The sequence below is a fragment of the Nestor notabilis genome, unplaced genomic scaffold (genome assembly GCF_000696875.1).
Source record: "Nestor notabilis isolate BGI_N333 unplaced genomic scaffold, ASM69687v1 scaffold12743, whole genome shotgun sequence".
Lineage (NCBI taxonomy): Eukaryota > Metazoa > Chordata > Aves > Psittaciformes > Psittacidae > Nestor > Nestor notabilis.
This window is the reverse complement of record NW_009923350.1, coordinates 1-27,308: the sequence shown is the minus strand read 5'-3', so window position 1 is coordinate 27,308 and position 27,308 is coordinate 1. Positions and strand designations below refer to the sequence as shown.

Here is a 27,308-nt window from a genome sequence, read left to right as displayed (position 1 = left end):
TTTCATATTACCAACTACTGTACAGGTACTTGGGCTGGCAAAGTCTGCAGATGCAGAACAGAAGGGTGTTTTATGTACATGACTTAATTGAATCATGTGTTTAGTCTTCCCTTTAGGCTATCATATGAAGCTGTTTAATGTCAGGCAGAAAGAAGGTTTTTATGGATGCATTTAATAAGACACAAACGCACTACAGCTACTGGCCCCCAATTTTTGCCTTATGTCTTTCTGGTGGAGAAAAAAGTGCACCTTTATTATATCTCAGAAATAATGACACCTCCAGCTTTGGGTTCTGTTGTTAGCAGGTAGATTTTACTTTTGAATTATATTTAACTGAGTGTGAACAACTTTACCACGGCTCCTATACAGCTCTAGTACCCGGAAGGACGTTGACCTCTCATCGGGATCCTGCTTTGTGGGATTCGGCGGCTTGCCGGCTGCCTTCGGTATGCAGGGCTCTCCCCTGGCAGAACCAGTATGGACTGCTGGCCCGAGTTCCTCTGAGACTGGAAGATGCTTTGCTCTGCTGCACTCCTCTCCGAACAGGTAAAAGTCAACCCAACACCAACATCACTCTTCATGGTTCTGGAAGTGCCGTCAGATGTGCCATCGAAACACCTACCCAAGGCGATTTCCTTGGCGATCCTTGGGTCTTGGTCGGTGACAGTGTAGATGCCGTAGTTGTGTCCTAGCGGGTCGAGAGGAGCCAGCATTGTGTACTCGCTGGTGTCGTTGTTGGTAGCCATGGGGAGGTGGTTCACCAGGTACTCGTGGAGCATGCTGTTGACGCTCTCTCGGCGGCAGCTGCCTTGTGGCACCACTTTGACCAGCGTGCGGTCCACACGGTCCTGGTCAAAGAGCATGCCGCTGCACTTGAACTCCAGGCACGCTGCCGACACATCCGGCCGCTCCGAGCTCCGAATGCTGCGGACGTCCCTGATGCCGTAGAGCTTGCCAATGGTACGCGGGTGCGTCCCACCCGTGTTCCGAGATCTTATGTTCACCTCCTGGGGTCCATTTATTTTTACTTTAATGTAGCAGGCCCTAAACTCCATAGGCTTGGGCCACCATGCCAGGTAGTCATCAGTCCAGCTCATGAGGTCGTCTTCACTGAAGGGAACAGTGTTGTAGTCATACCGGTCTCCCTCTATCCTGTAAAACCTGAAATGAGCAGCGTTGCGTGGAGCTTCCTCACATTCTTGTAGGCTTTCATAGGAATAAATAGGGCCATTGTTCTCTTCTGGGGAATTAGGGCTTGGCTTGGCCATGTTAATGCTGAAAGCTGTTTTCTTAGTGTTGGAGTCCTCATGGTCTGTTCTCCTGTAGTTGAGCTTGTTGAGATATGGCTGTGGGACCCCAATAGCGTTAGGGTTGAGTTTGGGAGCAGAGGGGACAGCTTCAAGCTCTTCACCCCCCATGCTTGCCAAGATATAAGCTCCATAAGCCTCAGGGTTTTGGTCATCACAGAAGGCGGGCACGCAAGCACCATTGGGACCAGTGACCACGCTGTCAAAACGGCCCCATGCTCTGGGGTTGGAGGAGAATCCTGGTTGTGGCTCTGTGTTTATAATAGAAATCACAACCCCTTGGATCTGCTCGCTTTGCAGGAATCTCTCGCTTCTGTAGGCTCGGACTTTGACGTAGCACCGTCTGCTCTCTGGGACGTCCAGGTTAAAAAGCCGCCTTTCTTTGATCTCCATGTTCCCAATCAAAAAAGTTCTCTCCTCCCTTTTGTGCCGTCTGTTTTTCTCCAGGTTGAAGTCCCCTTCTTCTTCCCATAATCCTGTCTCTGGGTTCAGGGACCAAAGCTTCATCTCTTGCAGGTGCTCTGGCATCTTCACCTGAGCAGCATCCAAATGAACCTTCACCTCTTCTGCGTTAAGAGACTCGGTGCCCTTTTCATCAGTGAAGTCCACAGAAAACATGCCGTAGGTGCGGAGTGGAAATACGTCTCCTTCCTCATCTACAAAGTTCAGGTCGCTTTGTGTCACAGGAGCTGCTGAGATGTTTCTTGGGTCCAGAAATGTCACGCTGGCTTTCACTTTGCCTCTGTAGGCTTCTCCATTTTTCCTATAAAATGCATTGGGAGGAATTTCTAATTCAGCAATTGGATCATCTTCTTCCATTTCTCCCAAAGAGATCACGTTGGTTTCAGTGGATTCCAGTGTAACAGGGGGTTTCTTTCTTAGCATCTTGATCTCGTGAAACACAGCACCTCCGTTTTCCTTGAAGGGCAGGACTTTTGTTGTGTTCACAAACTTCTGCAGCCGATCAACAAAAGTTAGAACCAGTCTCTCCGTGTCTGCTGGGACATGGACGGAGAAGGTTCCCTTGTAGCCAGTCATACTCACTCTCTTGTTGCCCATGTAGATGTGGCCAAACCTCAGTGGCTCTCCGTTGTCTGCTGCTGTGGCTCTGCCTCGAACTGTTATTTTGGTCTCAGTGCATTTTTTGCAGCCACATTCTACAACAACCTTAGTGGGGAGTGTGTACCCATCACAGGAGATGTCCCTGGTTTCCATCTTGGACACTCCACAGCAATAGGCAATGTTGTCCTTACACCGGAGTCCCTTATCCAGCTTCCCAGCACAAGTCTTCGCTGGGCATTTGCCAACATCATAGTAGAAGGTGTTCGTTGCTTTTTGGAAGCAGTCGTGAGGAAGTCGGATGAGGTGGCTTTGGGGCTGGGAGTCGCAGGGTGCCTCTTGTCTCCCTGTTGAATAGGATTTCTTAATGAGCAGTTTGAAATAATTGTACAGTCATTGCTCTGTGGTCTGAAACCCTCAGAGTTAAATGTTTCCAATAACATTGAGGTTTTGCTGCCATAAACCAGATGTTTTGCAGCATTTTGGTTAGCTGGATTCATCTGGCCTTGGTTTTGGTGAAGCAGGTGCTCAGCTTTCACTTTAGCTACCTGATAAAGAGCAGTGCTGTTTGCATCCCACCTCCTGCTTACCCATCACTGCATCCAACCCACCCTCCGCTAGCTGTTCTGCAGCTGCCTGGCTTTTTGGCTGGGGAGAGACTAATTGTGTCCCAAGGTTTAAGAAAAAAACGCTAAGCAAACAAATATTCACATGTCAGGCAGCAAATACAGTGAGAAATCTGCTGAAACCAGCAGATTGAGCTTGGCAGGTCACCTGCAATCCAGAGCTCCAGTTTGTAGAGAGCATCTGGTTCTCAACCAGCTCACGCAAGCTTATCTGCTAACGGATGCATGAATTAGGCCCCAGATATTTTTCCTGGGACTTTTCCTTCCCACACATACCACAATTCCTGGTTTCTGCCTCCCCAGCTGCTTGGAGAGCATAATGCACATTTTATCTTACCTATGACAGCAAGCTTGGCAGGCTGGGACTTCGCCGACCCTCCAGCACTGGTGGCCTTGCAGAAATACTCTCCTGAATGGTCTCTGTTCAGGTTCTTCAGAATCAGGTTGTTTTTATACTTGTATAAAGAGGGATCTAGCAGTGAGCCATTGTGGTACCTGCCAGGAACAGGCAGGCAGTTAAAGGGGCAGAGCCATGGCCTTAATCCTGCATCCTGCTGTGTGGATTTTGCCAGACCTCTTGCCTCAGTTTCCCCATTTGTAGTCTGGCTAGGTGGCATCACCTCAAAGTTACTCCCCTTCCCCTGGCAGTACTGAGATGTGTCTGCCAGGCAGTTGGCAGGCAGGAAAACTGCCCATCCTGCCTGCTGATGGTTTTCAAACACATATTTGTGTGTTTTAGCAGTAAGTGCCTCAGCAGATGACACGGCACCTCTGAGAAACGCCTGCACATCTCAAGGACACCATCATTTGCAGCAATTTGTTCTCAGTGTATTTAGCTGTTCCATAGCTAAACTCCCACCTTTATGGAGATGATAAGGAAATACAAATTGAATCCATGAGACAGCCAAGACTTTTGCCTGATCAAACTGGAGTTCCTTACCAGAGGTAGCGGTCAGGGGCTGGGCTCCCGTGGGCATCACAGCAGAGTGACACACTCTGTCCCACTCTCCTGGCTTTGTCCTCAGGACTTCTGAAAACATAGGGTTTGCCTGTGGAGGAGGAGAAGGCCATCTCGTTACTCTTCCCCTCCTAAAATCAGAGTTTATTTCTAATTGCTGTGTAAAACCTCACTGGGGCTACCTGATCGCCGCAGCTGCACTTGGATTGCCAGGTTTCTTCTGTTGCTTTCAGGCACGGTGACAGTCGATGTTGCGTATTTGGCTTTCTTTATTTTAAGGGTGTTTTTGCCATCGGGACAGATCCCCGGGATCCTAAACATTCCCCTCTCATCGGCTGTTGTCAACAGCTTCAGTTTCCTGGCTTGCAGGTAGACCCGGGCATCGGCAGCGGGTGACCCATCCTCGAGAGAGACCTTCCCATGCAGGGTTGCATCCTCGCACATGCAGGCATCGCAGTCAGCGTTGACACGGCCCATGGGGCAGGTGATGTTGCAGGCTGGAGGAGAGGCAGGCAGGTCAGAAAGTGGCCCCAAGTGCTCATAGCACTCATGGCATGGTCTCATGTCTGCTTTTAATTTAGATGCAATAAGGCACATACTGCACAAGGAATAAATTGGATCCAAAACATGTTTTTACTGATTATCAACAGCTGCGCCTTAGAAACACTGGGACAATGTGATTCTGAACCTGACAATTAGTAGAAAGCAGACACGTGGATATAATTACAGCTAGGAACTGTATTTACCTTCCCTGAAGGGCTGGATTTCAGGAAAATTTGAATCCAGATCAGCATGTGAGCTCTTAGCCCAACCCTGGAGAAATTACAAATCCAAATGCCTTAAACTTTGTAGGTTTCTGTTACCAACTCATGCCCAAAAGTCATGAATTAAAGGCTGTCTCCCGTTATTCAGTGGTATCCTGGCCTGGGCAGGACTAACAGGTTAATTGCCAAATGAGGTTTACCTGACGGATATAACAGATGGTCTCCCAAACAGTGATTCTGAAACGTTTTTGTTACCTGTAGTGATTAATCCCAGATAAAAATCTATCTTTTCCCATAGGCTATTTTAAGAATTATTGGTTTAAAGGGGGATTATAAGAATAATATAATTAATTACAAGCCCCTTCAGCAGGGGCTGTGGCAATTCAATATTCCCAACTCTTCCCCTTCCTGGAGATTACCTGGAGGCAGCTGCCTGCTATCACTGACTCCACTTTGAGAGCTGCTGTTATAACAAGATTAATGAGATTTTTTCCTATATCCCTGGGATCTTTATGGGTCTCTGATGATTCCCCATATCTGGATCCCCCCCTTATCTTGTCATTTGGCTATAAATCCCCTGTGCTCTGCTCCAGCCCTGCTTGGGAAGGCACCAGCATCACAAAATTCTGGCAAGGGAGAGAAAGATGGTAAAATGACAGCAAAGGGAATATAATGCCTGCGTGGTGGTGGGATCAGGACATCATCCCCTTGCCCGTAAGTGAGGTTATAGGAGCACCTGAGCAAACATGTCCAATGCAGAGCCGCCCTTCCTCAGTTGCTTCGTTACAGTGCACGCCCCAGCGGCGCTCAGCTAGGCAGGATCTGGTACGCTTCTGCACACCGGTTTGGCCACACTTTGCTGAGCACTCGCTCCATTTCGACCATGGAGACAAAAACCTTTTTGAATCTTGCACCAGTGGACCTTAAATAACATCAGTGGCGTGTTACTGAGATGCACATTAGACATGCAGCTGCTTGAAAATAGCCAGTTGTTTTCTTAGCAGCTTCTATATAGCTCAGACTATGCATTTAGATATTACGCACCACATGGATTAAACAAACTCAAAGCATGTTCAGGAAGCTGGGAAATAAAGCATGAGGAGGCGTCTGAAAGCTTCTGACTTAATTCCCTGCAGGCTACTGAATTCAGGATGATTAAGATAAACTGGAGGGGAGCAAAGTGCATGCAGCTCATGCTTAGTGTTGAATAACTTTGGCTTAAAGGAAATCAAACACACATTGTCATTTAAATGCTGTCTGAGGGGCCATGCTCGCCTGTGTTTCAAATGTGGTTAAATAAAAACAAACCAAACCAAAGCAAAAAAGGGTAAAATTGTTCGTATGAACATGTAGAATGTCTTTAACTGTACTTCAACATATGTTCCCTACAGGGGAAGTGTGTGTCCTACTGTGAGCACTTTTACTGTGTGCAAAACAGAAGCCCGAGATGCTGCTGAGCATGTAGCGGCCAGCTGATTGGTAAAACACAAAGAGTTTATAAAACATACTGAGAGTTTAATATGGGATTAGGTTTTTAAAGGAATTTCTTTAACCAGGCTATAGATGGTATTAATTTAAGTGGCTCTGAATGGATGAAATCCACTCCAAGTCTGTGGTTTGGGTTCACTTTTAAATGACAGTGTTCTAATAATGTTTACAAGGACGTGCTCGTGACTAAAGTTTCTAAAATGAGGTTTCTTGAAGATACATGCTGTGACATTGCCCACACCTACTGTTCCACCCCATTTGTAATAAACCAGGTTGGGTTCTTTCACAGAAAGGCCAAAAATGAACCCCTGGCTTACACAAGCAGATGGCTGGGAAAGGCTATTTAAATGAGAGCAGCCAGGGAGCGTCATGTCTGGTTTGGAGTGAGCTCTTGCTTAGATGGGTGAGATTTTAATCTGTTGGCATCATCCTGAGTGGTGCATCCGTAGACCTTACTTAGCAGTTTGGGGGATGCAGGAGGAGGTGGGCTTGGGAATGTGGTGGCACATGGATAAATGTCTGTCTGTATTTGCCCCAAGCAAAAATTTAACATGCAACAGATTAAAGTGGGGTCTTAGTAAGACCCTGAGCTTGTTTGGGATCAGCTGCTTTTAACTGCAGGGCTGGTGATGAGCAAGGAGGAGGGGAATCTTTTGGGAGGAAAATAGCATCATATGGCTTTGGGTAGGACTTTGACAGCAGAAAAAGCAGAAAGCAGAGGATAAGGGAGAAGCCGAGGGGCTGAGCACTGGTGGGACAGGGGGAGGGACCCGCGGCACCGGCAGCAGCACGTACTGCGTCTGGTGTAGGTGAAGATTGGGTCTCCCCGGCGAGAGCTGCTCCTTGTACCTGCGGGCAGAGGATGGTGGGGTGCTTCAGGCAGGGTTTGTCCATTCCCTAGCTAAGCAGCAGTCCCTGCACCGAGCCCTGCTGCTCAATCCAACCAGGACACCCTCTCCTGCAGGCAAAAACTGAGCTTACAGATCACTGCTGCCAAGGGCAGGAGCTTTAGTTTCCAATTGCATTGGTCAAAGCCTCAGCATTTTGCTTTATTTCTCCCTAGAGAAGCAGGAGTCAGCCCCTGCTCTGCAAGCCTCAGCATCACTGCCTTGTGCCGTCCACTTTGAGGGGAAAACAATTTTCCTGGTAGTTTCCTTCAAGAGACCAAGTGGAGAAAACCTCTCTCTGAATGTCCATGTTTTTGTGATTTGATTCTCCCCAGCAGGTAAGAGAGCTGCTGGGAACGGCGTGGAAAGCTGGGAAAGTCCCCTAATCCCTCAGCTATGGCGTCAGCACATCCAGCCCTTCAAGTGCCTGGTGGAATCTAAATCCTGAGCCCTGAGCTTGAGGGGTTGCGATGTGTCCTGGGGATTAATGAGCAGACTGGGCTCTACAGGTAATTAATACCCCACAGGCTTTCATTCTATATGGTGTCACCAACTGTGTGGGGAGAGGCTGGGCAGGGGAAGGGCAAGTCGGAGCATGTTCTTGCCCATCCCTGGGCTCTCCTCGCCCTCCCAGCCCGCGCATGCTTCCTGCGGGAGCTGGGGCTGTGGTCATTCACTTGACCTTCACTTTTCCAGGATTGGAGCCAACAGCGTGTGTCAGCGATAGCTAGAACCCTACAGGAGGTGGCGGATGATTAACATTTATTCCATTGCTTAAATATCTTCATCTACTCAAATAATACCGTTTGTTTGGTTGTAAATTGAGGCTGAAGTAAACCTTATTACACGTGCAAACACCCCTTGTCTTGGTGAGGAAAAGCCGCCCGAGCTGGGAACAACTTACTCTCCAAGCTGAGCATTACCAGCGGGCTGAAGGTTTTCTGTCCTATCTGGATCCTGGTGAGGGCTGGTTTCAGAAGCCTTTGACCTAAGGGTTAATAAATGAGAGATTAAATTGGATTAATAATGCATTAATTAGGTTCAAGGGATTGGGAATGCTTAGGATCAGGTTTTTGGATTTCCCTTTGGGTTGTGGCTGGCGAGAGCTGCACGTTAGAGCTCCTGTGGGATGCAGGGCAGGAGATGCCAAGTGAAGAGCGTGATGGAGATGTCCCACAGCATCGCTGCAGCTCAGGTACGATGCAAATTAGCCATTTCCCTTAGCACCCAAGGAAAGCTTTTCTGTGCTTTCTATGGTGGAGCAGCTCAGATCAAATCATCTTTTTGTAGCTGGAGATATAAAATATATCCTGCTTCTCACTGGGTGGGGAGAAATGAACTCAAAGTGGACGAAGTTGGTTGTTGCTATGGGATATAGGCTGGTTTCTGCACTTGCTGGCTGCCTGTTAGCCCAAGGGGAGCTGGTGGCTGTGGTTGGTTCCAGGGGTGGTTGCTGGCATCAGTCCCACTTAAAGTAGGGAGCTAAGCCTGAAGCTGGCCAGCACTGGCTCTGAGCTCCTGGGGACTCAGGAAGGGCTTCTGGGCACCTCCCCAGTGACAAATTCACACTCCCCATTTTAAACCCAGGTGCCTGGCCAGAGCACTTCAGGGCAAAATTCCTCTATAGCCTTGGAAAACAAACCCAAAGAGCCTACAAACATGTTTCCTCATGAGACCCACCAGCACAGAGGGGCAGGTTACTTATCACTCAGCACTTTGGTATGTGTGGCCCTGCAGAGCCAGCAGACAGATTCTGCTGCTCCTGAGCATCTTCTCCTGGAGAAGAGCCACGGCGATGCTTCCCAAGGGCTTAGCTTGGAAGCTGGGTCTGTTTCGTGCTTGAGTGATAGACCCACCATTGGCCAGGGTGGGTCTGCTCAGAGCAGAGGGGAGCCAGGGTGCAGACCCAGCCAGGGATGGTCCCAGCACAGCTGGTGGGCAGGGGGCTCATCCATGGTTAACCAGGGGCTGCCTGCCTGGCAGATGGGCTTTGCCTGTGCTCTGCAGCCTGGGTGGGTGCCAGCCCTCATCTGGAAGTCCTTTGGCCAGGCAAACACTGCACTGACCCAGAGCAGCAGCTGGCATTGATGTGGGGCCCATGTCTGCTGGCTCAGCAGCCGCCGACAGACGTGCCTTCACACTGGTGTGCCCGCGGGCAGGGACAGCGCGGTGACGGGAATAGAAACAAGTAACCTTCACCTAGAACGGATGTGGCTCCCAGGAGGAGGAGGAAGATCCACTCCTTCACAGTGACCATTGTCTCCAGTGGTGACCGGGGACTTCTTGGAGTATCTTCGGTCGTCCCAGACCTGCAGAGACAAGCCCGGCCATGTTGAGGCTCACCCAGGGTCCTGCTGCTTTCAGGGAGCTTCTCCCAGGCTGAACTGGGGCTGCTCATACCCTGTACAACCCATCCACAGCATACCCTGTACAACCCATCCACAGCGCCCCCCTGCGTGTCCCTGGAGCGGGGAGCAGCAGGGGCTCCACATCTGCGCTGGCATCCCCTCTGCTTCTCACTGTCACATCTGAGCCCAAATCTATTCTGCAGAGCGCTGCTTTGTAATGACATCTCCTTAAAGTGCCTTTTAACAGCTTAAATACTTCTGCAGGGATGCTCTTGCAGCCCATGTGGCTCCACGGGCCCCCACTCTGCCCTCCACATGAGCAGGGACATCATGCTTCCATCCGCCTGCCTGCACATTCGGCTTAGCGTGAGGATAGCATCATCTCCCAGTATGTCCCAGGAACATGGGGAGGGGGAAGGCTTATGAACACCTCCGAAAGTGGAAAAACCCTTACACAAGCCAAGTCTTTCCTGCAAATGTTAGCAAGAAGCTAAATATTTCCCTTTTTCTGCACACAGAGATGAGGGACTGAGGCTTTGTGTTGCTCTTCCCCAGCTCAGCCACTTCAGATTTTGCTTTAAGCGAGTCCCTTAGCCCTATGGCACCAAGCATGTGAGTATTTAATTTCTGAAGGTACTCATGGTGCTGGTGTTATCCAGGTGCTTTGTTTTATGCACCCAAAATTAATGAACTCGGGGAGGGGGAAATGTTGCCTCAGCCTTTTGGTGCCTCAGTTTACCCATAAAACAAGGCTGACAAAGAGCAGCCAGCAGCAAGAACACCCTGTTATTAGTAAGCAGTTTTAACCTTCCCCAGCGACACCAGGGAATGTGGGACTAGGAAATACTTTGATTATGGCTCAGCAAATCCCAGTCAAGCAAAAATAACAAGCAACACATGAGCAGTGTTTTGTGGGCTTACGGCGGGGTCGTGAACTCGCAGCCAGACAATAACCAGGAAAAATTAATCCAGGCTGAAAGCCTGTTTCCCACTCGGCAGCTATTTTGGGAGCTGGCTGTGGCTTGTTCAGTGCTGGGTTTGGGACAGGATACATCCCTCTGTCCTGGGGACATGTGATGCTGGGAAAGGGGGGTTTCCAGCAGCCAGATCCTGGTGGCAGGGAGGATTCAGCATCATGTCCCCTCTTTGGCACGGGAGCCAGTGTGGGACAGAGCCACAGGAGATCAAACAGCCCCGTGTGAGCAAAGCACTGTCGTCCCCCCAGCATCACACTCCAGCATCCCCATAACCCTGCCCCAAACCCGTTAGCAGGTATGAGGAAGGAAAAAGCAGGACAAGCAGAACCACGTCCCCATCAAGGTTTCCCAGGCGGCAGCCTCTGCGCTTTCATCTGCCCATCAATTAATACCCACCTCACCCTCAATCACAGCTGCTCTTAATTACACAGCCTTAATAACACAGCAATATTACATAACCACGAGCTGCCACGAAGGGGAAAAACTGAGCAGAGTTGGGGTTTACTTGCTCTTAGTACAAAACCCATAAAACCCCAGTTAAAGAGTGTCTCATCCTCTCCCCATGGAGCCACCAGCTGAGCTGCAGTCCCGGGAGCGAGGCGAGGGTCTGACCGCTGCGGGATAAGGGATTTGCAGCTGGTTGGGAAGAAGAAGAGAGAGTTGCAGCTTACCAAGCCCTGCCGTGCACCGCCGCCGAGCCAGGCTGCGCGCGAGCCTCCCGCAGCCAAGGCAGCGAGGCGCTTATATAGCCCGGCGTGTAGCTTAGGGGATGGCAGCGAGCCACCGGCCGCCGAGCACAAACAGATCGGCCAAGAGGGGAAACCACAGGCTGAATAATCCCTTAACGAGGTGATGGTAAACACAAACCCTGGGTGAAAATGCAGCTCTGGGGGCTGGCGGTGATGCCACAGTGTGGCAGGGTGCTGCGGTGTGGGTACCACGTCCTGGCACAGCAGCACCACTGTTAGGGGTTTGCCCTGGGTCTGGATCAAAAATAGATACTGCTGGGTGTTGAAGATGGAAATACAGTGTGCAGGCATGTAGTGCAAAGAGGTTTGGGGATGCTCTTTCGGCTCTTGCCTGGTCTGGGACAAATGTTTGGGACAAACCCCCCCAAACCCTGGAGTTGCCACATTTCACAGGCGTGGGGCAGGGCTCAGTGGGATACCATTCCTGGTGCTGCCTATGCTGCCTGCTCGCCTCTGCCCTTGTGCTGGCTCTGGCAGGGATCAAATGAGGATGCTGGGGCATGCAAGGATATGGGACAAAGCCAAATGAATTGTTCTGGACACCTGGGGTAGCACAGAGCTGCAGAGGCAGGACCATCCTTGCACATAAACATGACTGTGTCCCACTTGAGCCACGGAGAGATCTGGCAACAACCCCTAACGAAAGCTCCCCACCTGCCCCAGGCTGGCTTCAACACCCCCAGGTCCTTTCTCCCTCTGCAGCCACGTTTTTCCTGTACAATTTGTGGAGCTCAGGGCTCCTGGGTGTTGCACAAAGTGTGCAGCCATGTGCCACCGCGCACACAGCCCTGGGCACTGTGGGGCCATGCTGTCTGTTTGTGCAGGAGTCTGGTGTGACAGCGTGTGCTTTACACGGTAGGAGCTGTTCCCAAAGGCTGGGGATGGGCACTGGGGCAGCCGGTGGTGTACGGGATGTGCCAGCGGAGTCTTGGGCTGCCTCTTAGTAATCCTTGCCGGCCCCGCTGCCAGAGGGAGCGGTGAGAGAGGAACACAGATCAAGGTGTCACGTAAAAAATGATTGGTGGTGCCTGTACCAGCTCCTGTTTGTGTTTACAAGGGAAAAGGAAAACACACCAGAGATGTGCCAAAAGATGGCAGGTTGTTTATCCGGTGGGCAAGGAGCGCCCGGTGAGCCAGAGTTCTTCCTGGACCTGTGGGATCAACACGGAGCTCACTGTACTTCCCCCTGTGATGAGGATGAGATGTGGGAAAGGTGCCGAGACAGGGAGCAAGGACTTCATCCGCTCTGGATGGCACCTACCTCCTGCCATGGCCGGCCCACCCCTAACACAGCACCAGTGCCTCAGCTCTGGTCCTGCTGGTGCTGGCATCGGTTTCCATGGGTCACGCTGCAGGGTAAGGGAAGGTGCTGCTGTGCCAAAGGAAAGCTGATATACTTTATGTTATGGAAATCAGGTGGTATTTCCAGCCCTGCACAGCTGCAGGCGTTTCTGCGTGGGATTTTGCAGCCTTCTTAGCACAGGTGCCTCCCCCTTAGCATGGATGTCTCCTCTCCAGCATGGCTGCTACAACAAAAGCTCCAGAGACACGTGTGTGGCTTCAGGAACAGGTCTGGGACACGTGAGTTCATGCAAAACCCAAGTCTCTAGAAGAGTCTGGTTGCGCAACCTCTCTTGGCTTGGCCATCCCTTGCTGCAGCTCCGGCATGTGGCTGACGCTGGATGGAGCAGCACAAGCAGAGCCCCAGATGTTTCCAGCCTGGAGCACCACCGGCTGCACCGCAGCTCTGGGACGTGCGCGGCTGCTTCCCATCCACTCGAGGTGGATAACACCCACACCTCTGGGGCAGGGAGACAAGCAGGGTGCTGCCCCGTGCCCATGGCCAGTGGGGAAAGATGCGTCCCAGACCAAATTGCTCTTGTCTTTCTGGCCATCTCATCAGGGTTCAGCTGCCTGAGACTGGTGTTCCCCAGCCAAAGCGTTGGTGCCCCTTGAATTCATTCCTCTCCCAGATTAACCCTGGGGACCCTACCCAGCTCTTGTGGGTTTTTCCATGGTTTCATCACTGATGTGTGATTACAAATCCATAATGCATTTATGTGAACACTGCCATGCTTAATGCTTCCCCCCACCAGTGCTGAGGCTGGGGCAGGGTAAAAGGAGTATGACAGCAGATGGTGGAACAGCATCTCCCTCTCCGTGCTCCTTTGTGGTTGTCCCTCTTGTTTCCCTTTGATAAATCCAGAGGAAAACTGGCTAGTGATGCTCATCCCAGCTATTTGTGCCTCCCACCCTTTCTGATAAGGCACTGGCAGAGTGACGGTTGCCAAATCTGACAGCACCATGCTGGGAGGGTGTCTGGGGGTGGTGGGGCTGCTCTCAGGGCTTTGCATGAGGTTTACAGGCTGTGGGGACTATGAAATGCCCCGTGAGGTCCATGAGATACCCTCTGGGGTCCATGAAATGCCCTCTGGGGCCAAGGCCATGCTCAGTTCCCCGCCGCCTGCCCCATCCTCCCTCCCCGCACCCTCTCCGCTCCTCCGCAGGGAGCTGACGGTTATTTTCCCCTGCTGCCTGTTTCTGGGCTCGCTTCTGTTTACGGAGATGGAAGTTAAAATAAGTGATTGATGACTTTGTTCCATCCCAAACACTTTGGGGAAGTTTGCGCGGTTTCGGAGGGCGAGCTGGGAGCTGGGATTTCATTAAGCACTTGGCTCCCAGCGCTGCTCCAGCCATGCTCCAGGGGTGGCTAATGTTGTTTTTTCAGTCCTGCTTTGCTATCCCAGGAGCTGGACTGGCGATTTCCATGGTTTGTAAGAGAATTGGGAGACATGGCGGGTCCCCGGGGTTCACTCTGAGCTCTGAACCACCAGCAAACCTCACATCACCACAATATTGTTTCACTTAAGCCCTCTCTCACTGCTTCATCAGCACAAAATTACACTCCAACTGCCTAAAAGCTTTGGAAAAGAGCCCAAAAAATGAACTACTGGAGTTTGGTTTTATTGTGTGGATGAGGATTTACAGGCTGTGGCTGGGAGGAAAGCAGTGAGCAGACCTTTCCCCCCAGGAAGGATTTGCTTTTCGAGGCTAAAGCCTTGACCGTGGCTCAGCAGTGCTCGGCTCCACATACATGATTTGTGAAACAGATGCAGGCAGCACCACGGAGGGGGGACACTGTGGAAAGCAGGAGCCAGGGAAAGACCCATTTTAGCTGTAGAGGTCGGAGAGGCTTTTTCCGGAAGCCGGGGGAGAGCAAGCGGCTGCTGCCGTGCTGCTTGTGGGGTCTGGCCATGGGGTGAGCCCCTAAATGTCTGCCAGCACCAGCGCATAACTGACACCCCCAGCATGTAAATGTGGGGTGTCGCCTGTTCTGTGACCCCATCTGTCAAGGCAAAGGGCTTTTTCTAGTGCTTTTGCAAGGCATGGCTGTCATCTGAGTGCCCAGGCATTGTTACCTGCATCCCTGCTGCATATGTACAGCTCCGCATCCAGACCCATGTTGCCTGTAGTGGGGTTTGCTGGTCACTGGGATATCCTGGACTGCTGAAGGGTCCTGCTGGGGTTGCCCTCCTGGATGCTGTGTCCATTTCTGACGTGTCTCCTTCCCCATCACAGCTTGGAAGAGCAGAGATGGGAGATGCTATGAGAGTACCAGAAGTGCCTCAATAGCAAATCCCTTTTAAATTACATTGCTGGAGAAATTAAGATAAATATTCTGGCCCATTTAGAAACTCTCTGTGAGATGAAGAAGGCTGTTATTTTCAAGCCCTCCATGAGTAATGCACACCCCAGCTTCTCCCTGCACGGTGCCTGGAGCATTATCTCCTTGGGGACACTCAGAGGGCAGCATCATGGTGCCGTGTGGTGGTACAACACTAATATTGGCTGGGTACCTCCTGCCGGCAGATGTGGGCTAGCAGCAGGGTCTGGGTTATTGCACAACCTTGGATTGGTGATGGAAACACAGTTGCAGGATGGGAATGGGCACAATTGGAATGTGGCCATGTCCAAGGCAGGGCTGTGCCTCAATGGGGACATTTAAACTATGGAGGAAGAGCAGGAGCAGAGCTCCAACCCACATCCCAATGGCTGTTTGCTTTAGTTCTGGACAGGGTTTGGTGGACAAAGACCATTCTGTGTCAAAGCACATGTTGCTTTGGGCAATTAATTGCTCCTGAAGAAATCCTTAATTTATTACTCTTATTTACAGGAATTAGCTTTGGGTTTGGAGGTTCTCCAAGCTGTGCACCCATGCTTGGCAGGGAGAGCAGCCTCCCACCCATGGGATGGCAGTCTCTGGGCTCATCTGTGCCTTTCCCACCTCGATTTTCTTGCTACAAACCAGGTCAAGGCAGATAGATTTGCAGCTGATTTGCACCAGCAAAGCACCAGCTGGCGTTCCCTAAAAACCAGCAAAATCCTGCCTGACCCATGATTATTGCAGGGATCTTCCAGCACACCATGGTTTGTCTCTGTCCCGCTCTGCAGGGGCTGCACCAGCAGCACATGGAAGAGGTGTAGGCTGTGTAAGCTGGACCAGAGGCGAGGGTGGTGGAAGTGAAAACAGAGCATCATGTTAAGAGATGCTTTTTAATGTGTGGTTGAGCCTTTACTTGGGATGGGCAGAAAACATGCAAGGGATGGAGCCGGGCGGGTGGTGGGCACCATCCATGAACGATACATTGATTTATTTCAGGTTAATTATTGCACTGAGGCAGGTGGGGTTGATCCATGTCTGAGTTTTGGCTCCTAAAGAGTTTGCAGCATCCACACTGGCAGAAGAGGGCACGGAAACGCCTCCCCTTCCCGGAGCGCCTGTGGTCATGGGGGCAACTGGAGCTGTAAAATATCTCATGAGCTCATGAGGGCATGCTCGGAAGATCCAGTCTGTGCCGAGCTAATTCCAGCATTGCCGGGATTCCCCTTGGAGCGGTTGTGGCCATATCAGCTTTCCCTGGAGGGTAAATGTGAGTTTGCCAGCAGCGGGCAGAGGTGTTTGGTGAGGGGCAAGCACTGGAAGGGAAGGGTTGGCAGCATCCCGGTATGAGCACCTTGGAATGGGGGAGATGGAATCTGCCAGGAGCAGGCTGGGAAGGCAGCACGGGAGATAAGCCCTTCCCAAGAAAAACTCAGTGCGATGCTCCCGGCACTGGGTTGAACTTTGCTTCCCAGAAACACTTCCCTGAGAAGCCAAATCCGCCAGGGGAGATGTCAGCACTGATGCTCATCCCAAGGAACACCAGGGTCGTGCAGTCCCAGAGGCTGGCTCAGAGCAGGTTTCTTGCAGAAGCGTCAAAACAGGGTGTTGGAGCAGAAATTATGCTCCTCTGGCTTGTTTAATTCGGCATCAATGGCTTCTTTCCCCACTGAGCCAGTGATCCTTCCTAAAAGCAGTGATGTCCCTGCATAAAGGGTGTTTTTAAGCCTTGAAAACTGCTTGGAGATATGAAGCACAGGGGAAAGAGGTGCCAGGGGAGGTTTTCCCTGCTTCTCACTCCTGGGTAGTGCTGCAGAGGGTCCCATGAGGCTTTCAGCTTTCTCCGCATCTCACCTCTCTCCGAGTGAAATGGAGGAAACCAGCCCTTGAATCTGGCCTGTGTTTCGGAAGGACCATCCAAAGGGAGCACTGAAATATGGCCTTGGGACACATAATCCAATCTGGGAGCATGGGGAGAGGAGGATACTTGACGTTTGGAGCAACATGATGGGCAGGTCCCACGGGGAGTAAAAAGGAGTGAAGGATAAAAGAGGGCACGAAAGGCAAAGACAAGGAGAGCAACTAAAACCCATCCAAAAACAAGGGCAAAATTGTTCACTTCCGTGGGTTAGTCACAGTGAAAACATCAGGATTTCATAATTCCTTCCAGCTCAAGAAAAATACCCAGTTAGGGCAGTGAAAGCCCTGTCTGGGTCAGTGTGTACCAGAGCCGAAGGGGACCCATGGCCCCTCCATCAGCGCTATGGGTGATCTTCCTGGTTTGTTGGGGACCGGAGCATCACAGGACCGGGGTGCTGGGTGAGATTTCCCAAATAGATCCCCCCAGTGGGGTTTCCAGCTTGGGCAAGGGAAAGCTGCTGTGGGAAAGACGAACTGTGAGTGGAATAGTGATGTACATGTGCATTCAGGTTAATTGGGTTTATTGCTTAGCAATGAGTGGATGGGGCTCAGCACCAAAGCCCAACAGGTTTTCTGGAGCTTGACCTCAGGGTTTGGTCTAGGGTGATAGATTCACTCTTCTCTCTTGTCTAGTTTAGAGATGGGGAAAGAGGATTTCGCTCTGGTCAGCATATCCTGGTGAGAGATGGAAGAAAGACCCTGAGAGCTGCGGCTCCACATGGGAAGGTGTAAATTTGAGGAACCTCTGGGAATGGTGCTCTGGGCATACGGGCTCCCCTGCCAGAGGGGTCCTTGTCCTTTACACCATCCTGGCCGGGTACATGACTTGGATATCCAGGAACACCAGGAGCACCACCTAGGGCATAAAAAGATGGGAATTGCAGTGGGTTTGAGGATTGAGAGCATGTTTTTCTCAGCACTACTATCCAGTGGCATGGTACCCCTGGAGAAGGGCTCTTATCAACCAGGTCTGCAGCAAGGCTTCGACACTTGAAACTGAATCAAAAAAAGTGTGTTATTTCACCAAGAAACAGTCCATAGACATAGTTTACCAAGATACTGAGCCCAGTGGGCAGGAGAGAGCCCTCCTTCTGCTTTAAACATGGGCTGTAAGGAGATGGACGGGATGACCCAGATTATTCCCACGAGGGACAGCAATTATTGTCCCTCTTGGCAGGCTCGGCAGAGCAGCCAGGGCTGGGTGAGCAGGCAGAATGAGACACTGGTTTATCCCCAGTGACCGCTGAGCTTTGGTCCTCTGCCTTTTGCTGAAGGATTTCAGGGAATTCAGGGTGTTGTCGCACCACGGACCTGTCCATAGTGTACAACCGGAGGCAGTATCACGCCACAGGCAGCCCCAGTGCTGTTTTCTCAAGAGAACGAAAACTGGGAGCTTCCCAACCGCTTGACTTGTGAACTTTGGGTAAGAAGAGAAGCCGTTCCAGAGGTGAGCTCATTTCTAACCCCGGGAAATGACTTCATGGACGCTGGTATTTACTCACAAAAACATTGCATGTCAGATGTCCCTGACTAGACTTTCTGTTTCGAGTCCAGTATGAGACAAAAATTTCCTTGGACGAGCTGCTCCTGAGACAATTCAAGGTTTGGAGGAGAAGAACTGGAAGGGAAAAAGAAAACAAAAATCAGCATTAAGAACTCTGAAATCATGAGTTTTCTCTGGGCAAAGGGGGATTGTTGGATAGCCAGCCCAGCACAAACACCCGAGGGTGCTGGGGGTGAGGGTGCAGGTGATGGCTGCTGCTATAGGATGGTTCTGCTGGACCAAGAGCAGTCATTACCCGCCCCCCCCCCATAACACTCAGCAGCAGGAGTTCCTCTCAGAAGTGAAATAGTTTTTCTCTCTTTTGTGAAGCCAAGACCCTGGTGGTGATTTATGAGCATAAACAGCAGCAGGTTCCCTGCCACGTGTTTGCACTCGGCTAATGGAAATTACATCCCGTGCCACTTTCTCTGCATGAGATCCCAGTTTATACAGGATATCCGATGGAAAAACACAGCACTTGCCTTTTTCTTTAAGGTCTGCTCATGCAAACATTGCTACTGGTGTAACTTTCTAGTTTCTGTTTTCTCCAGCATCCCAGGATGATCTGTATGGATTTGGGGGGAAAAGTCCTGTTTGGGGATGCCTGGAGGTGCTCTGGCTCCCCATGACCCAGAGCTGGGCTGCAGCTCCAGGGATGTACTGGGGCACCATCCCAAAAAGAAGGGATTTCAGGAAGAGCCAAGCTGGGGTGTATGGAAACAAGCCCTGTCTGCCAGCCCTGTTTCCTAATCCTGGGGACCAAAACCCTCTGATCGTTAAACCTGTGTTCAGAGATTCAGCTGAAGGCTGCTGAGCAGACAACATCCAAGCTGACCTTTGAGGAGATGAGGGGAAACAAGAAACAAGGGAAAACACATGGGGGTTACTGTGCAAACACCGGAGGAAAATAGTCATTTTAATGAGGAACCCCACCCTTAAATAAGACTTATTGCTAACGCATGCCCAGGACATTTCTGCGTGATGGCATGTTAAAAACATCCTCTCTGAACAGGGACCAAAGGCTTTGTTGTGGCATGAGTGAGGCTTACGGTCCCCCAGAAAAATCCTGTCCCTCTCTTACATCATACAGTCGGGGATGGAGAGGACATTTCTAGACAAAAAGGCAGCCAGCCAGGAAGGAGGACAAACAGGGAATACATTCCTGACTCACTATTCAATTGCTTTCGTGCAGGTGCAAAGAGCTAAATGAAAGGGAAAATAAGGATGAGCATGTGGGGCCGATGTAATCTCAGCTTTAAACAGGGGCCTAACGCCAGGAGGAGGTGGCTGCTGGAACAAACAGGCTTCCACATGACTTCTTCATGGGTTTTGTGCCTTTTGTCCCCCCACAGACCAGGCTTTCCTGTGGTGCTGGGGGGTGATGCTCCTGCCAGGTAAGGAGGTGATGGGGCCGGTCCCGTTGTACGTGGCAGGGGTGGCTGGTGCGTGTTGGGTGCCTGCCCTCCTGCTCTTTGAATACTCAAACTGCCCTCTGGGGCTCTGAGCACAGGGTTTCCAGCTTGATCCCTTTTGGTTCAGTGCAGAAGCAATGGGGCTTTAGGGAGCTCTAATGGATGGTGGTGTCTCCGTGGCTGAGGTGGTCCAGAGCCTGCAGCATCTCCTGGGTCTCAGGAATCAGTCTCTGCCACACAATTTGACCCTTAAACCCACAAAAGGGAAAAGGTCCTCCTGTTCTACTTGTGCCCAGGAGCATCCCTACTAGCACAGCAAGCACAGAAATGGTGCAACCCCCCATCAGACCTCAGGTGTCTCCTCCCAGGGATAAGTGGGAATAGGTTTAACATCGGAAAACCTCCTATCCCAGAGAGGGAACCTCCTCTTCTCAGTGAACAGCACAGAGCCACCAGCTCCAGCCTGGGACCTGCAGTCCCCACAGTGCACACTGTGTACTTCTTAATGCAATAGACCAGGAGATGTGAAGGTCTATTTGCAGGTAATTAAAGTTCCTGTGATGCCCCTGGGAGCGTGTTTGCTGTTGCTGGTCCCAGAGGGGCTTGGGGCTGGTCCTCTGTCATCCCCACTGCTCTTTCACTCTTGCTGGCCAGAGGAGCAAGATGTCCTCAGTTTCCCTCCCTGCCCTTGCATTGCACATCATATTTATTAAGCTTCTGTGAGCTCTTTGTCCCTCCTGGGGTTTCACATTGAGCTCTCACTGCATTATGCTGAAAGAAGGAAGGAAAGAAGGAAAGAAAGAAAGAAAGAGAGAGAAAGAAAAGAAAGAAAGAGAGAGAAGGAAAGAGAAAGAAAGAAAGAGAAAAAGAAAGAGAAAAAGAAAACAAGAATGAACAAGGTGGGAACTGATAGAGCACAATAAAAATATGTATATTCATTAAAATGGAAAAATGACCTAAGTTTCTTCTTAATTCCCTCCTTAGAGCATTTCCAGTTCAAGCACATTCCTGTGTTCATCCGTGATGCTCCCATGGACCTGTGTGGTCCAGGAGCATCGCTGTGGCACGTGTGTGCCTGTTTGTGCTATGAGTCTCCTGGTTGTCTGAGCAACGGGATATTCATCACTAACTCCAGGGATAATTAACTCATTTCCCTGTATTTATAGAAAACTGATGCAGGGAGTGTTGGCACTTATCCCTCATGGGGCCGCATTTGGCTACAGCATCCTGAATTTTGGCCATTCCTTGCAATACAGCAGCTTTGTCATCATCACTGCTGCCTGCTCATTAAGCCTGAAACCAAGCAGCTCCTTAAGTCTGCAAGGGCAGGGGTGAAACACCATCAGCTGCCTGACCCGGGCTGCCCATGGGTGCCCACCTCCTGGTTTGCCAGCACAGGGGATGTTTGCATCAGCATTGCTATCTCCAGATGCCTGCGTTTGCCTGTGCTAAAAACAGCATCACTCCTGGCTCGCACGGGGAGATTTTGCTCCTTTAAGGGGTTTGTTGCAGGGATGTGATGCAAAGACACGCTGGAGCATCCTGACTCGGCACCGCAGTGGTGGGAGACCCTGGGGAAAGAAAAGGAGCATCTTCTTTCAGCGTCAGGGCATGCGTATGCCAGGTACGTTCCCATCAGCTGGGACTAATGCAGACCTGGACTTGGGTTTCCCCTTGTTTCTTCCAGAGAGCCAGCAAGCAGCTAGGTACTTTTAAACTGCTGCTTCTTTTTGCTGTTTGCCTGTTGGGTTGGTCTGTGAGGAGGGAGGGGGGTGAGGGCAGCAAGGGGGCTTGGGGTGCTGTTTGTGGGGCTGGAGGAGGGTGGCTTGCTGCAAGGTGTTGGCATCTCCGTCCTGCAGAGCTGGGGAGGCAGATTTGATCTCTGCTGCTCATGTTATTTGTTCTAAGGTAGGGAATGCAGAAAGTGCTTAAAACACCAAGAGACTTACCCTGCCTGCGGCTGGGACTGTTAACAGCTCATGTCCCTGAGAGTTTGAAGTATTTGCCCTTGAAATGTGAGTTGTCCCCAAGCTGGTTGTGCTGGGGCAAAAAGGGCAACTAAGTCAAACGATGGGGAACCACCATGTTACTCATCACCCCCAGCCGCCCCCTGTATGGATGTGTTTCTACCTTCACCTCCTCTTTCTGCTTCACCCCCTAAAAGCAAAGGGACCGCAAGAGGTGTTGAGCTGGTGCTGTGCAGTCAGTGGTAAGGTCCAGGCTTCTAAATGCCACCATGACCCTCTCCTGAGAGCCACAGTCAGACCCCAGACAGTGTGGGATGCCCCTTCTCCCTTCCTGGTCACCCCCAGGTGCTCCCACCCATGGCCCTAGAGCCGGTGCTGGAGATGAAGGTGGACCATTAAGATTTAACACGCTAATGGAAAGTGCCATGGGATTTCTAAAGAGCTGAGCCCTGCTGGCAAAGCCCCTTTGAAAGGATGAGTCCTTGAACCGGCTGCTCCAGCACAGGCTCAGCCAGCTCCAACGTGACCTATTCCTGGCTAGGTGCTGGTGCGCAGCAGCTCATCCCTTAATTCTGACCACCGGTCCCACTTCCCAGCTGTTCACCCACCTCACAAAGAGCTAAAAATACACATCGGTGTGAGCAACCTCTATAGCTACAGCAGGGGTTAGCCAAAGAGGGCAGCCAGGCAGCGTCACCACGCTGGGAGATGTGGTGGCTTGGCAAAACAGGCAACACAGAGGGGATGGGCTGGGACTGGGAGGTTGCTGCTGGTGCCTCCAGTGCAGATCCCACCATCTCCCCTTATACTGAAGCTGCAGCACACCACACAGCCCCTAAGAGGGGGTTCACATTGCCGCTTGTCTTTCGGCAGGGGATGAGTGACGAGCAGCTCCCCGCATCTCCCCCTTTCCCCACTATAGAGGAGGATGCCAACGTCTCAGCCTCCATCTGCCCTGAGCGCTGGGTCGAGCCCCGGTTCACGCAAGCAGCGAGGGTGCGGGTGATCATCACGGTCATCTTCTTCCTGCTGGCGGCGGGCAGCAACGCGGCGGTGCTGGGCAGCCTGCTGAGGAAGAGGAGGAAATCCCACGTGCGGCCGCTGATCCTCAGCCTGGCGCTGGCCGACCTGCTGGTGACGGTGGCGGTGATGCCCCTGGATGCAGCGTGGAACGTGACGGTGCAGTGGTACGGAGGTGACATCTCCTGCAAGCTCCTCAACTTCCTCAAGCTCTTTGCCATGTACGCGGCCGCCCTGGTGCTGGTGGTCATCAGCCTGGACCGGCACGCGGCCATCCTCCATCCCTTCTCCCGCGCTCGCCGCCGCAACGGGCTGCTGCTCCGTGCTGCCTGGGTTGGCAGCGTGCTCCTGGCTTCACCCCAGGTAGGGCCCAGTGCTCTCCCCATGTGGTTAGCCTAAGCTGGGGTGGGTTTGAAGGGGGGCTTCCGCATCCTGGCATCCCCAACAAGTCTATCCCAATCCATTGGTTCCAACACCACCGTATTCGCTTTGCAGAGCGAAGCGGTGTGTTTGCTGCATTGGGTGCTCAGTGCTGCTTTGCACCTTCCTTATAGCACCCATTCATTGCAACACCATCAGGGTGTTACATGTTGGAGCAGACCAAGACAAACCTGAGCAGCTCCTGACCAAAATAACATTTGATATGGCCAGAAGATGGGACTTCAGAGCTTGCATCCATCCTGGCCATAGCCATGAGTTAGGTGCCCGGAGTACCTCTCCCAGCCTGACAGCAGCAGGGTGGTGCTGTCCCTGCACATCCAGCATGTGGTGCCCTGTTCCAAAAGCTCTCTGAGTTATTACTTGTTTCTCCATTTCAGCTTTTCCTCTTCCACCTGGACACAGCCCCAGGAGGGAACTTCACCCAGTGTGTTACTCATGGGAGCTTCCGAACGCACTGGGAGGAAACCGTGTACAACATGTTCACCTTCACCACCCTCTACATCACCCCCCTGAGCGTCATGATCGTTTGCTACACCCGGATCATCTGGGAGATCAGCAAGCAGCTAAAGATCAATAAAGGTAAGCAGGTCCCAGCCCCTTAGTGTCCACCATGACTCCACGACTGAACCTGCTCCAGCCTGGAGCATAGTTGGGTCTGTCCCACCACCCTTTGAACCCCAACTAAGGGATTTTACACAAGCTTTTTGACCCCCTCTCCTTGCTGTCTTCTGCCTCCTGTGGGCCACAGACCAGAGCAGGAGATAGTCTCCCTTCTCTGGCAGAACCACAGTCATGGATGGTTATGTTCTCCTGGTGTTCTCCTGGTGTTCTCCCATCTCAGCTATCCTTTTGGCTGTCCCTGGTAGGTTTGATGAGAAATCAAAGTGACCACATCTCCAAGGCACGTATGAAGACTCTGAAGATGACCATAGTGATTGTTGCCACCTTCATCATCTGCTGGACCCCATATTACCTTCTGGGCTTGTGGTATTGGTTCCAGCCAGCCATGATCCAGAAGATGCCGGAATATGTCAACCACAGCTTCTTTCTCTTTGGCTTGCTGCACACCTGCACTGACCCTATCATCTATGGACTGTACACCCCATCCTTTCGGGAGGATGTGCAGTTGTGTCTCAAGGGCATTGAAACAGCCATTACCAGGCATGAGAGACACAAACCCGTCTCAGTCTCAGAGAAGAACACCAAGGATGGTGCTGTAAATGGTGGGGTGGCATCAGGGTGCTCCAATGGGACAACTGTCAACACAGTCTGCTGAAGAGACATACCCACAAGGAGATGGGATGCACAGTTCTGGGGACTACTTTGTCCCATAGGATCATTCTGGACACTCATATGGAGGTTTGCCACCCAAATTTGGTGGTTGAAGGTCTGTGGCCAGAAGCTGAGAATGTGTCTCCTGCCTGTACTCAGGGTGAAAAACATTTGGGGGTATTTATGATCATTCTTCCACATTCTGGCAGCCCTGTGACAACTAGAAACCCATCTTCTTTGTACCCTACACGTGCTCTGGCCCTGATTCTGGGATCAACCATCTGCCACACTTCCACCATCAATCCCTGGGAGGAGCCCAGCAGTAAGTGGTGTGACCCTGAGAGGCTGCAGTGGTGTCATCACAGGCTTTTACTCTGTTTTCTCCACCCACTGTAGGAGAAGCTCTCTGGAAATCTGTGCTCTCCTGGCTCAGAGCCTGCCTGGTTCTCCCACAGCTGCGTGTCAAGCCCTGGGAAGGATCTAAATCTTTGGGGAGTGACTAGTGCCGGGGCATTAGTCCCCCTGGACATGGTGGGAAGGAAGGAGGTGCTGTGTGGATGGAGGAACTCAAGCAAGATGGGTATGAAGAACCATGGTGGGATCAGATGGGATGGGATGAGATGGAGTTTCTTCTCCCTTTTAGACGCAGACAGAAGGGCAAACAGCCCCTACTGCCTTGTTCTGGCATGAAGAGGGTCATGCAGACACATCCTTACACAGCAGCTCTCTGGGACACAGGGTTGACCAGATTATGTGGGATAACCAGAGAGCAAGAACTAGACTCAACCCTGCCCAGCCCCTCTTGGCTGTCCCTGTCCCAGGGCATGAGCTGGCAGCTCACAGACCATGTGTGGGCTGTCCCCATATCTGCTTTGCCCTAAAGGCTTGTCCCAGCTCCAGCACCTGCAGGTGATGCCTGGGGTGTGTGAACGAGGAAGGTGATGGAGTGGAGGGACCACCCCACCCTTGGTGGGTGCTGATGGTCTTTGGCTGCACCAGGAGGTCGAGGGAGGCTGCTGGAGGGATCAGTGGGGCTGTGGTGAGTAAAATGGACTTTTTGTTTCTCATTCATGTGCCATAAGTTGCTTGTGAAGGTTGGGGCCTCATCTCTGAGTGTGGGTTGAGGAGATGGGTTTATTCAGCTGTGTTGTTGCTTTCCATATAATTAGGGATAGTGGATTATTTCTTTGTTCATTCTCTGCTGGTTGTTATTAGACGTGGGGTTTTTTGTTTTTGAAGAGTAATTTACTTTTGAGACACGAAGGTTTGTTGATTTTCTTTGGGTTTGTGAAATCTTTGGGCAGCTCAGGAGCTCTGGTCTTATAGGAGATGGATCCCTGGGTTTTTGTGACTCATGCGGCTGTGAATGAGCATCTGGACTTTATCAGGATGAAAGAGCTTTGTATTAGAATAACAAGTCTTGACTTGCTGTGGTCACATGTGTGGGGAAGCTGGGAGGTGTCTCCCCAAGAAAGCAAGTCTCCTTTGGACACCCAGGGGCCTTTCTCGACCCCGTCTCCAAGAGGGAACAGATCCCCATCGGTCAGGAAGGATCTGCACTGGTCTCCCAACGAACAGCTGATTACAATTGGAGGGTGGCAAGCAGTCCTTGCAGGTTGGCTGAGGCAATGAGGATATGGAAAGCCACAGCGCTGAGGGTGATGCTGAGCTGTAGACTGGTGCCGGGCACTTGGCTTTCCCAATGTGAACTATGATCTATGCTAAACATGCTGCCCAAAGAGAAATTAAAAATCAATTAGAGCTGCAGGAGCCAAGGCTGACTGGTGGGGATTAGCGTGAGCCCTTTAGGAAGCATCCAAGCTCCGATGGGATGTGTAATCACCATTTGGCTTTCCTGGGCTCGTTCCACTCAAGGTTAATTACTCAACGCTAATGGGGCTCTTTTTGCCAGCTTGGCTTGACTGGTGCAAGAAGGAGTTTCCTGTAAGGTGATGGGAATGGCTTGTGGTAGGGGAGCTAATTTATCCATCAGACACTCACTTGGTCTCTGTTCGTGTTAGTGGTGATTGGTAATGAGAGGCAGACCTTGAAGGTGTGTTTGTTTTCTGGCAAGCCTCAAATAAGCAGGAAAGTGTTTTTAATCTCCTGGAAACGTTATTCATCTGCTTTCTGTTGAGTGTGAAAGAACAGTTCCAGCATTGCTCACGCACTTAAGGCCACTTGTCTGCTCTTGCCCAGATGCAGGGTTGCTCAGAGACCTTCTCGGAGCAGCAAGGAGCATTTTTTTCCCTTGTGGGAAAGCTTTACACCCCATGGGTACAGTGAGAGGGCAGAAGCAGGTTTAGGTTGAAGAGTAGGAAAATCAGGATGCTGGCAAGGATACATACCTTGGTCCTTGGGGAAGCACGGCGCATCCCTCGGGATGCTTGCAGGCACTTCAGCACTACTCCTTCTGCCCACCTCCTGATACCTTCACTCCCATTGCTCAAGGCTGCCATTCTGGAAAGCCCAGGGTGTGGGCAGGGTGCCCGCAGTGACAGCTTTCAGACTAGAAGGTGAATTTTTCTGCGCTGTGTGCCCCATGTTCGCAATAAAAAGGGGGCAGCACCTCCCCGGGGAAACCAGGGCAGATGTTTTCCGGGCCACTGGGGACTGACCTGGGTCTGAGTCCTGCCAGAGTTGGTCCAAAGCCCAGCCCTGGCTTGAAGTCCCCGTGTTTCTGATTGTGCATCTCTTAAATCTGCTCGTACTTAAGAGAGGAAAAGATTTTTGCATCACTTAATGAGGAGCATGAAATCGGGAGCATCACTCCTCCCTGCCCCAGCAGTGCTCCTGCTTTCTGCAGCGGTTCCATCTCTTCACGTTGTCTCAAATCCCTGGTCTCCAACAGCACCTCCCCTCCTCCTCAGCTGGCTCCTGAGAGGGGAGATTGAGATGAGCTCTGAGGC

At 51.5% G+C, this 27,308-nt stretch overlaps 2 protein-coding genes across 2 annotated transcripts; one reads left to right on the top strand and one right to left on the bottom strand.

Moving 5' to 3' along the window:
• Positions 1 to 371: 371 nt before the first annotated feature.
• CILP (cartilage intermediate layer protein, nucleotide pyrophosphohydrolase) lies at positions 372 to 9,346 on the bottom strand. Its single transcript, XM_010012095.1, has 8 exons — positions 9,289 to 9,346; positions 7,994 to 8,077; positions 6,998 to 7,051; positions 5,451 to 5,636; positions 4,133 to 4,447; positions 3,933 to 4,041; positions 3,330 to 3,487; positions 372 to 2,713 (listed from the first exon to the last, which is right to left on the bottom strand). The coding sequence occupies exons 1-8, from the start codon at positions 9,344 to 9,346 to the stop codon at positions 372 to 374; spliced, it is 3,306 nt and encodes a 1,101-aa protein (XP_010010397.1).
• Positions 9,347 to 22,023: 12,677 nt separating this feature from the next.
• LOC104401146 (gonadotropin-releasing hormone II receptor-like) lies at positions 22,024 to 24,403 on the top strand. Its single transcript, XM_010012094.1, has 4 exons — positions 22,024 to 22,053; positions 22,540 to 23,049; positions 23,505 to 23,706; positions 23,994 to 24,403. The coding sequence occupies exons 1-4, from the start codon at positions 22,024 to 22,026 to the stop codon at positions 24,401 to 24,403; spliced, it is 1,152 nt and encodes a 383-aa protein (XP_010010396.1).
• The last annotated feature ends 2,905 nt before the right edge of the window (positions 24,404 to 27,308 follow it).

Excerpts from the sequence above, each read along its gene's own strand:
- LOC104401146 (XM_010012094.1), top strand. The coding sequence starts at position 22,024 with ATGGCCCTAGAGCCGGTGCTGGAGATGAAG. Across the intron at positions 22,054-22,539 it reads AGCCGGTGCTGGAGATGAAG|GGGATGAGTGACGAGCAGCT; the intron begins GTGGACCATTAA and ends GTCTTTCGGCAG. Across the intron at positions 23,050-23,504 it reads TGCTCCTGGCTTCACCCCAG|CTTTTCCTCTTCCACCTGGA; the intron begins GTAGGGCCCAGT and ends TCTCCATTTCAG.
- CILP (XM_010012095.1), bottom strand. The coding sequence starts at position 9,346 with ATGGTCACTGTGAAGGAGTGGATCTTCCTCCTCCTCCTGGGAGCCACA. Across the intron at positions 7,052-7,993 it reads GGTAATGCTCAGCTTGGAGA|GTACAAGGAGCAGCTCTCGC; the intron begins GTAAGTTGTTCC and ends CTCTGCCCGCAG. Across the intron at positions 3,488-3,932 it reads GCCCCTGACCGCTACCTCTG|GTACCACAATGGCTCACTGC; the intron begins GTAAGGAACTCC and ends TGTTCCTGGCAG.